The 14,738-nt window shown below is 34.0% G+C and overlaps 1 protein-coding gene across 1 annotated transcript in view; it reads right to left on the bottom strand.

Moving 5' to 3' along the window:
• Positions 1-10,684: 10,684 nt before the first annotated feature.
• The window catches only part of LOC149033551 (uncharacterized), a 36,199-nt gene continuing 32,145 nt past the window's right edge, over positions 10,685-14,738 (bottom strand). Inside the window, exons 2-3 of the mRNA XM_089176831.1 lie at positions 11,392-11,934; positions 10,685-10,939 (exon numbers count right to left, since the gene is read on the bottom strand). Of these exons, the coding sequence (XP_089032957.1) occupies positions 10,895-10,939; positions 11,392-11,934 (588 nt within the window). The 3' untranslated portion in view covers positions 10,685-10,894. The remainder of the gene's footprint in view (positions 10,940-11,391; positions 11,935-14,738) is intronic.

Here is a 14,738-nt window from a genome sequence, read left to right as displayed (position 1 = left end):
TTAAAATAATATAAATATTATATTTAATTAATACTTTAAATTGAGTGACAATATTATAACTTATTTACAAGTTGCAAGTTAATAGTTGTAACAAATTTAAAAATAATTGCATTTACAAATAAAGAATCTACCAAAATCTTATTTCAAATTGTTTAATAAATAAACTAATATTATAAAATATAAATTGATAATCAAAAATCAATGATTTTGATGCAACATAAACAGAAATATTTTCTTACAATATAATAAAATAAATAAAATAGTATAATCATCCTCAATGACAGATGATAAAAAAAAGAGATAAATTGAAAATAAAAGATAAAGATAGATATATTATCTAAGATGACAATTCTTTATACTAAAATATCGTACAGACCGTAGGACATAACGAAGAAGTTTAACAGTATAGGAGAATGATCCCAGTACGAGGAGGACTCTTTGCAAAGGAGGAAGGCTAGTTATCTCGGGGTCGTACCTCCACACTCGACCTTTCTACAGTTAAAGGATAAAGGTGAGTGAGGTGGTTCTGAAAGAAGTGCTTAACGAACTGACGACGATATTATTGTTGTTGTTCGGTCCCGGACGGATTCGGCTGACTACTCGTTCCTTTTATCGGATGAGCCCAGAAGGTAGAGACCCTGTTAGTTGTATTTGTGTTGTCCCTGAATCAGTTGCTCACTCATTTTCTCTTTCTATCATTCTTTTATTTATTTATTTCATTCTTTATTCTCTTCCTCATTCGAGACATCCCTGCTTGTACAGGCCTATATATGTCATGTATATGTATTAACAAAAAAAAAAGAGAAAGAAAATTTCGAGATGGGGGAGAAGGAGAAGTGTAGTAAAATCGGCACGCGTGCGTGCAAGACTGGGAGAGACAATTTCTAGAGAATGAAAGGACAAGTGTGAGAACCTTCCGATTTGACTCTAATACCTAGGAAAGGGTTAGCTTTAATTAACTCGTTCTCCTATCTTTTCTCCAGTTATCCCGTTTTGTATTTACGTGTGTCAGCGGCTTTCCCTTTACAGCTTTACTCTCATCCTTTCGACCATGTCCGAGGAAAAAGTTCTGTCTACTGAGAACTCGGATATATAACAGGAGAGACAAAAAGTAAGAGATACTTTCATGAGATGACATTCTATACTAACAGTACACCTCTACAATTGTCCATTTACTTAATATATGCTAGGTAATATGGTTTATCAAGTGTTTCATTCTTTTTCTCTTTTTTTTTTTTTTTTTTTTTTTCATACAAAAATTATATTTAATATTATTCAATCTTTTCTATTTTCTCACACATTTGACATGACATTTCAGAAAAGATTTCATTTGAATATTATTTGTAAAATATTAGACAAATCATTCAATCATTTTTATGTATTTTTATGATTTAATTTATAACATAAAAATTAATTATCAATATATATATATATATATAACACATTTAATCATTTAAAAAATGAATCTCGAATAAGCTCGATTGTTCGCAAAGCGTTTGAGAAAAATCTGAAAATTAAAGCAAAAAAAAAGAAAAAATAAAGAAAACAGTTAAATCCAAATCCGTAAGCCAAAAACGAATCATCGGAATAATCCAACTCGACACGTTCATGGAAAATACCCCAAGCATTTTCTCTGTTCCCCAGTTTTCTTACCCTAACTTCCTAGCTCCTCTACTGCAAAACTGGAATATACCAAACCCTAAATTCGAAGAAAAAGCCACGATTACTGTGTGGCTCGATGAGCATTTCGTAAATGGATCTTCCTATCTCCTCTCTCTCTCTTTCTCATCTCAACATCTTTCTATTCGACTTTCTGTCTTTTTCTTTCTTCACACTCTACGACCATCTTTTCTTGGAAGGAGTTGTCACTGTGGTAGAAGAACTTGGGTTCACCACCATAACATTTCTCTCTATCTCTTATTCTGTTTTTTCTTCTTCTTCTTCTTCTTCTTGTCCTCCAATCCCTACAGTTCATATCCTCCCCCCCCCTCTACTCCCTTCGTTCATACTCCTATACCCTGTACCCAGTATACCTCTCAACACCACCACCACCACCACCACCACCTACACCACCCCAACCACTTCTTGCCTGTCGCTGTCCCTTGAGAAGTCCCTAGTCGCTTTAAATTGCTGATGAGCATTTTTAGATTGGTTACGTTAAGTGAATTGGTACATAGACGGTTCTGTGTTCTCTCGATAAAAGTCTTTAATGAATCCGGTAGGAAGATGGCTGCTTGTGGGCACACGGCAGTAATACTATTGCCCGTTCTCTTCATTCTCTCTTTCTCTTTCTCTCATTTTACTTTGGTCTTGGATATAGCTTCCGTTATACGCGATACAACCGGTTGCAAACGGTTCTTTCTTTCACTACCTTTATCGCTATGGATGTGATAGAAGAAGTTTTTAAGTTGAATTTGTGTTAGTAACTGTGATAATTGTTCATGAATTTTTCTGTCGTTTAAGATAAAAATGTAATTTTTTATATTACTTTTTAATTGTATATCAAAATATTTCTTATTTAATCTGTGTTGAGTTTGTATACAAATTCGATGAATATTATTTGAGGTTAGAAAAGATTTTAAGGCTTTTATTATAATTGGCATTGCCCATTTAACCTTTTTTTTTTTTATTTGTTAAACGAATATGTAAGTTTAATGTTAATTAACTTATTTTATTATTATTCTTTATTATTTAATTAATAATACGAAAAGACACGTAATGCAATATTAGTAATCAAATAAATTGATTATACAGATATATATATATATATTTAAATATAGCATAAATTATGTTAGGACAACTCAATAGTTACTCCAAATCAAGACGTAAGGATCATCCGTCAAGATGTCATGGACTAGATAAGAAGCTCGTCCTAGCGGCCGCTTATCGGGTGACTCGAGTAAATAGAGATCAACATCGTAATGCGTTCGCGAGACCGTAAATCATGGTGTTTGCATAAAATATTAATAAGTGACACGAGTCAATCCAGGATTAAACACAGCTTTAAGAGAAAAAAAAAGAAAGACAGATATAGGGAGATAGAAAGTATCCTAAAGGGATGTTTCCTTTTACTCCCTTTTTCAACCCCTAACGATTCCTATCGAGATATCCAAGCCACTTTATCTATCTCTATTTTATTCTGTTTGTGTTGCCTTTTCCCACGTAGGGTTGCATCCCTTCTTCGTTCTATCTCTCTCTCTCATTCTTTTTCTCTGTTTCTCTTTTTCTATCACCAATCCTAACCATTCCTCCCTCTCACCCCTCTAGACTAGAGGGGTGTTTCTTTCTTTTCTCATCCTTATACTCCGTGACGCTCTTGGACAAATAGTAATAATGCGAATCGACACGTGACGACGTTGTCGTAACAACGGCAAACATTTTCTTCTGGCTAGTAACGTGAATTCTGAGGCTAAGGGGTTTTTATCAAAGCAAGTGACACGAACCGTGAATATGTTTTTATTATATTTTTATCTCTTTTACTTAGATATATTTTCTTTACGAGTATTGTTTTTTTTTTCTTTTTATTTTTTCTAATACAATTTTTACACTTATTTTTTTTTATTAATATTTATATTGTTTAATGTTACATTTGTATGATTTGCATTTTTATAAATTAGTTAATTTTATAATTTATTTTCTATGTACAATTTATATATATATATATATAGTTTTTTAGGTTATGTTAAAAAGTAATAGCAATAATTCAATTTTATACAAAGTACTTTATACAGATTGGTAAAGATTTATTGTTTTATTGATCAAACTTTTCGAACATTAAAACAACAATTTGTTTCCATTTTTAAAAATATGTGAATTCAAAAATAAATGCTCTTCTATGCTGTGAATCAAATGTCAGCCATGTTTGAAAATTAAAAGATGTCCGTTGTGTTAGCAAACAGAACACTAAAGATCTCTATCATTTTATTAATTAAATATTGAATCAAATAGGTTTAGACCTTTTTACAATTCTAAATCCCATGATCAAATCTATGAATAACATTCAAACCTTGTTAATATTCAATAGGAATAATTAAAACTTCAACACAACGATACTAATTAGATCAAGCAAAAAGACAACCCTCTTTTACACTTCTTAATAAGATTCACAACTATGACACGAAGAAGTAAAAAAAAAAATAACAACGAAAGTTGTTACATCGATGATTGCCTAAGAATAATTAGTCGAGTACAATTAAGAGAATAAGAGAGAAAAAGAGAGAGAGAGAGAGAGAGAGTAAGATAAACCTTTGGAAATTTTCCGCAACGTTGAACTCCGCTACGGATGCATGCATGTTAACAGTGAAGTTAGAGAGGAAAAATAAGCTTCACACTATACCACACCTAACTTAACCTCACCTCACCTCTCACCATACCATACCATACCATACCACAGTTATACTACATAACGATCTGAAACTGTCGGTAGGAGGGGGGGCAGAGGGGGGGGGGGGTAAGGGCGTTAGGGAGGGGAAGTTTCGACGATGCGTGACGTGTGTACAGTAATTGCGAACGCCTGTATCAGTGACTCGCAGTCGATTCCGACACGTGTCGACTCGTGGCAAGAGTTGCTCTTATCTGTTCAGGACCGGCTTTAACCTACGAGTGTCCTTCTGTGTTTTCATTACGCGTAATAATATATTCTTTCATAGAATATAACCCCCCCCCCCCATCCCTTCTGGAAACCCCTCGAAACCCTCCTTCTCCTGCTTTCTATCCATGTTTTTCCTACCTTACCTTTTGATCAAAGAATACATATATACATATATACACATCACAAAATGAGTAAGAACGAGACAGAGTATGAATGCAGGTTAGAAAAAGATGGATGGATTGATAAAGTGAGATAGAAAGTGAATGTGCTGCCGGGGCACACGCGTTTGTCAATGTTTGCCAGTGTCGACACCCACCTACTTATGCAAATCATTTAATTTAACCCCTCCATAGCGTGCATCCCGAGAGAGATCGTATCTCCAATCCTATTCGTATTCATTGCTTCAACAGTGGGGGGAGCTCTTGGTTCGACCCACAGCAGCCATAGGATAATGTTTCTATCTGACTTTCTCTCTCTCTCTCTCTTTTTATTTCTTTCTCTCTTTATCTTACTTTCATGTCTCGATCCTACAACCCAACTACGTTTATATCGGCGTAAACTATTGCACTGACGTATAATACATGCAGTATCTTCTCGTTGCAGAATAAAGAAAATGTCTTTTTATTTCTACCTTGTGTTCCCCCTTTTTTTTTTTTTTTTACTGTCTGTCTGTTTGATATTTTCTAAATACGAGTGTACTCGTTTGTATATGTGTGTATTTGTTCTTTATGTGAGTGGCATATAAAATAATGATTAACACGATTTGTTAACATTTGTTATTCAACTATAAGAGTCTTTTGTACATATGCACATAAAGTACTTCATTAATTCTCACGTGGTTGCAATTTTTGTTCGATTTTTATGATCAAGGGGTTGTTTGTAAGATTAAGGTTTTTTTTTTTTATGTCAAATGATTTTGCGTTATTTTGAAAAATATGGTTTTTTACTTAGTAAACATTTTTTGAAATTATCAAAGTATTAGGATGTTCGGAAAGTTCGTGCCGATTTTCGATAGGTGGCATAATGTTTTTTTGCTAAAAAAAACCTGAGAAGTTATGGAAGAACAAAATTTTTAGGTTATCCTTAAATATTGAGAAAGGTTGTATAACAGAATGACACTTATATATAATTTAATAAATATATATAAAAAAAAAAAACCACTTAAATTCGTTGCATTTTGATCTTCTTTCAAAATCGGCACGAACTTTCTGGACAACTCAATAATATTTTGAGAAAAAAAGGTTTATCTTACGAATGAAATATTGATCACTATTATCGGTAGGTAGTATAGTTTGGAATATAAAGTCTATACTTTGTCTATTAAAAGAAAAAAAATGACATATAAGCCTTAGAAAATTTGCTTTTTGGCAAGCATCGAAGACACGGATCGTTACCACTTTTCATTATCGACTGAGATTACTACTGCATCAAAGTTTTCAACATGGACGTTCAATATTCGATGAAGATAGGAAATAGAAGAGAGAAATAGAAGGGGGTTAGGAAAAATCCTGATTTCTAAAAATTAGATTCTGAATATTTAGCAGAATTTCAAAGTATAATCATAAAAACACAAAAATATTTTAATTTTTAATTTCAATAGAAATTCACGAAAGAAACTAACCTCAAAATAAATTTGTACAATTTATTGATGCGAAAAAATAGCTTATAAAAAATAAATCTAACTTCAAAATCCTAATATAGATAAAATAAAATCATCATAAAAAAATAGTTAAATAGTTTAATTTATAAATTTTAATATGATATATAATATAAATCATTTTTTAATATACAATAAATAATTTGACTCGCAATGATATGAAACGCGACAGAAGATTAAAAAGATTCACAAACACTTATCAAATTTGAAAACAATAAATAAATGATTAACAACAATCAATGTTCATAGAAAGACAATAAAAGAATAGAACGAATGATAGGACTGATATAAATAAATGAAATTTCATTACTGTTATAGATAGTTGAAATGAAAATCGGGAGTCAACGATTACGATTGGTTGGCAATCGTGTTAGGGGACAAGCGTGGCTGTTCGTGAACAACATCGAGGAGTGACGTATCGTTTCTGTGGTCGTTTTAACCGTTTTAACGGCCGATGGAAAACGAGTGCTCGTGGTTGCATCGTATCGATGGTGAAGAGGTGAAGAGAGGAAAAGGGGGAAAGAGCGTTGGATTTCGATTTTCGAGTTTCGAAAAGTGGTCCGGAGAGTCCCTCTCATCCTTCCCCTTCATCAGGACCATCATCACCACCACCACCATTTGATAGTGGTGCGAGTGAGAAAGAAATACAGTGTATTGCACGAATTAGTAGCATTGTTAATGCAGTTACTGGCCGTTTCATCGTTCGATGATTCCACTCACTGTATACCAGGTACTATATACTCGACATGGAAAAGGATAGAAATAAATATACAAGGTGTCCCACAAATCATTTGATCAAAAATAGAAAAATATAATACTGAAAATCGATCGTTTGGTTTATCGTTACAATAGCAATATTGTTTGTTTTATTTTATGATATTAATTTTTGATTACAGGGATGTCGAATAAATGAAAACAAACGCTTCAAATATTTGTTTAAAATAACGTATTGTTTTTTCAGTTTGGGATACTGTTTTTTGGGACACTCTGTATATAAATATAGAGAGAAAGAGAGAGATAAAGTAGCCCCCAGGATGACGACTTGACGCAGATGTGTATATCCATCGTGTGATACAACGTGTTGTCATTTGGCCGACTTGTATATCGACTAACACACACCTACACGTATATACAAATACGTAGAAAGATTTAAAGTTTTGTTCACCGATATTGAACCATCGCACACGTTTAAATGTACTCGAAAATGTACACCGTGCTGTAGTTGGTGTACATCGCGAGAGTGAAGATAGAAAAAGATGGAGATAGTATTGGATCAGGGATCAAATTTCTTTGTATTTTAATGTACAAGTTCTTTTTTTCATATTTTGTACCACATATTCAGTTTTTTATTGATATCTCTACTGCTAATGCACTAAGATTGTCCTATTTTCATTTTTATGATTTTTCTTTTATTTTCATACATTTTCAAGGTGTATTAATTTTTTATGAAATGAATAATTTTAATTGTCCAATGATTTGTTAGTTTTCGAACATAGGAAAGTATTGTCAGATTTGATTAATATTATCAGAGTTATACGATCCTAAATACATCTATAGGAATAATACAAAACAGCTTCTTTCCTAACCTAATATTCTTTTAAAAATTTATAGTTTTTGTTGGTCATTTAAATAACTTTGGGTCACCCTGTATATTGGATTCAATGTCTGTTCAAAAACGTAAAAATTAGATTAATATTTTGTACGCATTAAATACATTTTTTATGGAACCAGTAAAAAAATTTTAAATAATCGTACAATTATAGGTTAGGGTTCAAATGTATGTAAGAAAAAAATACGAAAAACTTATTTCCCCCGGTCCAATATAAATGAACTACTGAAATAAAGAATTTTAGAGTATTAATATCATTTTCATATAAATTTATAAAATCGTCACGGTGTTAATTGATTTGAAAAACAAAATAATAACAAAAAAAAAAAGAAACAAGCTTTTTAGGTTTTCCTCAAAGCGTAGCAGGTTTTGATACTCGAGTAAAATTCTGATACGGAAAAGGTTGCTAGAAACGTGCATGCAATTAAAATAATGAAATTTAGTTGTGGAAAGGAGTAACGTGGTGATGGTGGTGGTAGTGGTGGTGGTAGTGGTTTGGTTGGATTCACCACCAAATGGGAGAATCCCTTTGTGTCAGGAGGGGTTCACGTAACATGGACGATATTTCATAACGACAACTGGCCGGTGGAATATTTTTTTGCCCCTCTTAATTTAACATTTTAATGTTTTTTTTATTAAATCAACCCAGGTTAATATATTTTCCGCGTATATAATAAAAAGAAGAAAAAGTCAAAAGAGAGGCAAAAAGAAAGATGGCGAAGATAAATATTCAAATTTCGCGCAACCAATTTGCAATGAAATAATAAAATAAAATAGAACAAAAATTCACTGAGATAGAGAGAAAAAAGAGAGAGAGAGAGAGAGAGAGAGAGAGAGAGAGAGAGAGAGATAGAACGTATGTATATTATACGAAGAAATAAATCATTTACATTTGAAGCGGATCGTGAAAATAGGATGCTGGCATTGCTGTATATGGAACATTATTCGGTAGAGAGCAATGATTTGTTTTAATACGTGCTAGCAGCAGTCGTAGTGATACTGCAAAAGAGTGAGTGTATATGTGTATGTGAGAGAGAGAGAGAGAGAGAGAGAGAGAGAGAGAGAGAATGAGCGGCATAAACGGCCGCTCGTGTATTCATGTACGCGACGTGTTCTCGCCGTTTGTCGTTCATTCGTTTTTCCCGGGCAAATGAAAAAGCCACCGGTGCATTGTCACGAGCTGCAAACGCAACGAGCAGCAGTATAAGAGCTCGAGTTGTAGGTGGAGGAGAAAGAGGTTGGGGTCAGGGGTTGGGAAAAGGAGGGGGTGAGGTTCGGTTGCAATAGAGGGAGGAGTACAACGCCGGCGCCAAGAGAGGAAAACGCATAGAACGACGAACATAGTCGACTGCGAAAACGTTCCTACTCGTTTTCTTTATCGTTATATGGAATTTTTTAATTCCTCTCTTGCGTCATCGAGTTGTCCTGTACAACCCTCACACCCACCAACTCCGTTCAAACCACCCCAACACTCTCGTTGTGTCTAGCTGGGGCAACAAAAAAAAAAAAAAAGAATTCCGCTTGAGATTATTCTTTCATTTTGGTACGTATGTATTTTTAGAAACTTTGTTACGGTTGGTTTTTTTTATTTTTTATTTTAAGACTCGTTTTATTTTAGTATCAAAACGTGAGATAGGTTTTTTATTTTTTTATGTTCTAGGAAAATAGGACTGGTGAGTTTGAATACTTTTTTTGTTTTTATTGGGAAAGATCCGTGTTGTTTTTGTTTATTTCATTTATTCATAATTGTTGATTTTAAATGCTAATTAGCTTGTACTATTATTTGTTTTGTATTAGAATTATTGGATTATATTTCATTTATTAAATTGTCCGAGTAGTTTTTGTTGATTTCTAAGCAATAATTATCTTGACAGATATTTATAATAAAATTATATTTTTAATATTATTTAAAGAATTAAAAAAAAAACCCCAAAACAATAATCAATAATTATTTTTAATTCACACATAACCCAACTTTTAATTAAACATAACCAGATTTTTACTGCATACCAAAAAAAATATAAACCCCTAAAACAAGAATCATACATAGTATATCAAAAATTCAAAACAAAGATCACTACTCAATCATAACCTATCCCTTATAAAAAAACAACGAAACCCTTAAAAAGATTATACACACTTAATATTATAAATGGTACAGAATTATTGACATTATTGACAATATTGGTAATCGTTAATATCAATGGAACAGGTTACCAAGAAATGAAAGAATGAATGAAGAAAGGAAGAAAGCAGACAGAGAGTTAGTGCAATAGACTACAGTGCAGTAACGGAGGCGTTCATTGGCTTGTTCAGTGCGTTTATCAAAACTCTTTATTGCCGTCCTAGCAGCTAGCTAGCTAGCTCGTTGTATTCAAAGCGAGAACTTGTCCATTGTATGTGCTTGTATATGCACTTGGAAAAGTGCAGTATGGTACGCTTCAGTTTTATATATAACAGCTATATGGTATGGTTTGAGTTTTATGATTACCCGAGCCGCGAGAAAATATGCGTTACGACACGTCGACGTGTTCATGTTTTGCCATTCCTCCTCCTCCACCACCACCTCCACCTCCACCTCCGCTTCTCCTCCTTTCTTTCTCTTCATTCTCTTTATCCACCACTACGTTCTCCCTCTCTTTCTACGATGTATAGCACAGTACGTACCATTGCTTGTTTTCTCTTTCTATCTTTCTTTTTCTTTCTCTTCTTGGTCCCATTCGAACAAGCAACGTGTGTACGTCCCCCAAAGAGAATTCTGCACAAGGGTGCTGTTTTTCATCTGACCAGACTTTTTTACTTTTTTCTTTTTCATTCTACTCTTAAGGGGACCTTCTACTCTGCAATTTAAAAAAATTTTTTTTTTTTTTTTTACATTTTTCGAATGTATATATATGTAGAAATATTGTGTTAAAATTTCAAAAAGATCCGATGTCTCTAACTACATTTTTGGTGCCTGAACGTAACTACCTCGGACCGCTTTCCTGAGCGTTCGGCGCGCACGGACGACTCTTATCTTGTTCAATCCCTTTCTCTTTCATTGTTTATTCAAGCAGTTTTTTTTATTGTAATCTGTATAATCCTTCGTATTGTCAGGTATATTTTTCGGGGGATCAGACATAGAGAAATATATAACTGTCTGAAGATGATGATATATAGATTATTAAATTATGATGATGTTAATGGGCTAATAATTTGAATAAAACGTGGCCCATTGCTGGGCCCATTAATCGGCCAATGATCAACTACCATTAATGGGCCGATAATAAATGCCGGTAATGGGCCGATAATAAATGCCGGTAATGGGCCGATAATAAATGCCGGTAATGGGCCGATAATAAATGCCGGTAATGGGCCGATAATAAATGCCGGTAATGGGCCGATAATAAATGCCGGTAATGGGCCGATAATAAATGCCGGTAATGGGCCGATAATAAATGCCGGTAATGGGCCGATAATAAATGCCGGTAATGGGCCGATAATAAATGCCGGTAATGGGCCGATAATTAATGCCGGTAATGGGCCGATAATAACTGCCGGTAATGGGCCGATAATAAATGCCGGTAATGGGCCGATAATAAATGCCGGTAATGGGCCGATAATAAATGCCGGTAATGGGCCGATAATTAATGCCGGTAATGGGCCGATAATAAATGCCGGTAATGGGCCGATAATAAATGCCGGTAATGGGCCGATAATAAATGCCGGTAATGGGCCGATAATAAATGCCGGTAATGGGCCGATAATAAATGCCGGTAATGGGCCGATAATAAATGCCGGTAATGGGCCGATAATAAATGCCGGTAATGGGCCGATAATAAATGCCGGTAATGGGCCGATAATAAATGCCGGTAATGGGCCGATAATTAATGCCGGTAATGGGCCGATAATAACTGCCGGTAATGGGCCGATAATAAATGCCGGTAATGGGCCGATAATAAATGCCGGTAATGGGCCGATAATAAATGCCGGTAATGGGCCGATAATAAATGCCGGTAATGGGCCTGATTGTGTACGGGGCACCCCACTAGTACATAATATATTTAAATAAAATATTTCAACAAACCAAACGATGATCTAATCAAAAAAATAGATATAAAAATATGAGAAAACGGTCTTCATCTTTTCCATGTAAAATACACACATGTGTACAATACATATATATATATATATATATATACTATACATATACAACATAATATACATATACATAAAAAAAATTCAGAAAGACAAGTCTTGTCTTTTCTGTAAAGAAAAGTCCTTCGACGTTTCACGTCATTCCCTCGTTTCTTGCAAGGACACGGAACTCCTTGTCGAGATCCTTTCAATATGTACCTACGTATATACACATATAGAAGGGAAAAGGGTGAGGGAGTAAAGGGGGTGGGGGCTAGGGAAGAAAGAGACATGTAAGAACGAATAGCAAAAGAGAGAAATAAAGAAAAAGATTTCTGTCACACGGAAGCACTATACTCCGAGAATGAAAGTATTATATATATATATATATATATAAAAAGGGAATAGGGGAGGGAATGGGAGGGGTAGGGACAAAGAGAGCATTTTATTATCGAGTGGCAGAAGAGTCCGGTCCTCCTTTTTCCGTGCGAATCTTCTTTCACTTCGCATCGGCTGGAATAATATTTTCTCGTGTCTAGTTGGTAATATCATAGGTTAATTTATGTCCTGGTGCACTTAACGGTTCCCCGCAATAGCAATTTTAACCCTCGTTCCTTTTCACTTCCGGAAATATGGAACACATCGTGATGGTGGATGTAAGCATGTAGATACACGTGAATTTGTAGTCATAGATTCACTCGAGGATTATGTTTTTATTTTTTTCGTTTTTTTTTTTTTTTTTTTTTTAATCTACAAGTGAAAATAGTTTTCTTTTTCTTTTTTATATTTTGTAAATGAAATTAATTTTAGGTTCTAGAGTATTCAAATTATTGTCTTAATTTAATGTAAAATAAAGTCTGAGACAAAGATATTTCGAAGAAATGTTAAGTTTATAGGTTAGGTTTTTAAATCATATTGAAGAAGTATGAAAATATTATTCTCCCTATTTAAAATAATTGAAATAGCGAAAGAGTGAATCTTTGATGAAATTTATTTCAATTTTTGAATTTATAAAATCGTGGGGTAAACATTTATAGGTTAGGATTAAAAGTATTACAGAAAAATACGAAGAAACTTTATCCCCGATATTCAATAGAATATAAATATAAAATAAGTTTATTGTTACTATTGTTTTTAATATTATTAGTAAGTGTGAACTACATGAAAACAATATTAAAAATAATAGAATAAAAAAGACGGTAACATCAAAGCCTAAATCAAATGTTTCTTATTAACCTCCAGCAAAGTGTACCCAACCAACCATAATTCGTATTACCTCGAGTGTGTATCAGCATTTTTCCGAGGTAATAGCGTAACGATTAATTAAAGCGATAAGGTCGCCTTTGCGAGCTCATAATTTTCAACGAACGAACGAATGAACGAACGTACCAACCAACCAACCAACCAACCAACCAACCAACCAACCAACCAACGAATGAACGAACGAACGAACCTAGTACGTCTACAGATTATAAATTATTTCGCGTTACGAACACTATAGCACACGAAAATTATAGGTAAACGTGCGATTGTTCGAGAGACAAAAAGCGAGTTGGTGAGTTGGATGCGCAAAATGAAAATTAAGCACCCCAACACCCACCTAAACCCCATCCTCAATCCAGGACCCCCTTCTCCTATCCTTTTCTCTCTTTCTAGTTGTTCGTTTTACTCTTCGTTCGTAACCGTGCACGTTGGAGAGATGAAATTTCACACAACCGGTGAGCGTGTTCAACATACTCGCTATAACGGCCGTGTTATTTCGCTAATGCCTCGTGCTATGTCCGTCTACTAGCACTTTTATTCATGAACCACGCGATCCTCGCTTATGCATATGATCGTCTACTCGTGTACACAGATATATATTAATATATATAGATATATATGGTGTCATAACAAAAAATTCTGAAAACAATTAAATTATACAATGTATGGGAGGTCAAATTGGTCAAGAAATTTCATGTCTGAAATTGTTTTACTGCAGTCAGAAAATTTGTATTCGTTGTTTAGATTGTTGTAACAAATGTCCTTTATATTTCAACTTTTATAAAAATCATTATCATAATAAATGTACATTTTTAAAACTGTTCTTCTATTTCCATCATTTTGAACCTAAGAATAATTATAATGTTTTAATTTGTGACGATGAAAGTGACTGTATACTTGAATAATAAAATAGACATTATAAAATATACATAAGTTATTAAATAACGATGAATCGTTTGAACAAAATCAATAATAATCGCGAATGATATTTTATTGAATATCCTATAAGGTAATATTCTTGGGGTAAAATTCGTTTCACATAGAATATCATAGAGTAAAAGCTGTATAAACCTTTAACTGTGTGTGTATGTGTGTGTACTAGGTCTACACGATATGGCTCGTTCTCTGGTATTGAGGGTTCCTATACAATGGGCATGAAATCCGAAAAAGAGGGGAAACTGCGGATAATTGGCCAGCGAGTTTGCACAGCGTCAAATCGTGAGGTCAATCCGACTCGCACGGTGATCTCTCGTTTCTCTCATCTTCTTTCTCTCTTCTTTCCCACCCTCGCTTGTAAACTGAACCAATGTATATGTGAGTGTGAGAGAAAAAGACAGATATACATATATATATAGATAGAAATAAAAAGAGAGAGAAAGAGAGAATGAAAATCGAGGTCGAGCCGGGAATATGGACGACGTGGTGGTCATTCGGCAGCATCCTCTACGTCATCGTACCGTACGGGTTTCTATGTACGTACACGTGCTTTTGTATGTACCCGG

This window comes from Polistes dominula, unplaced genomic scaffold, assembly GCF_049000335.1.
Source record: "Polistes dominula isolate Pdom_NZ unplaced genomic scaffold, Pdom_raw_medaka contig_32, whole genome shotgun sequence".
Classification (NCBI taxonomy): Eukaryota; Metazoa; Arthropoda; class Insecta; order Hymenoptera; family Vespidae; genus Polistes; species Polistes dominula.
The sequence above is the reverse complement of the archived record's forward strand: the minus strand, read 5'-3'. Positions and strand labels throughout refer to the sequence as shown.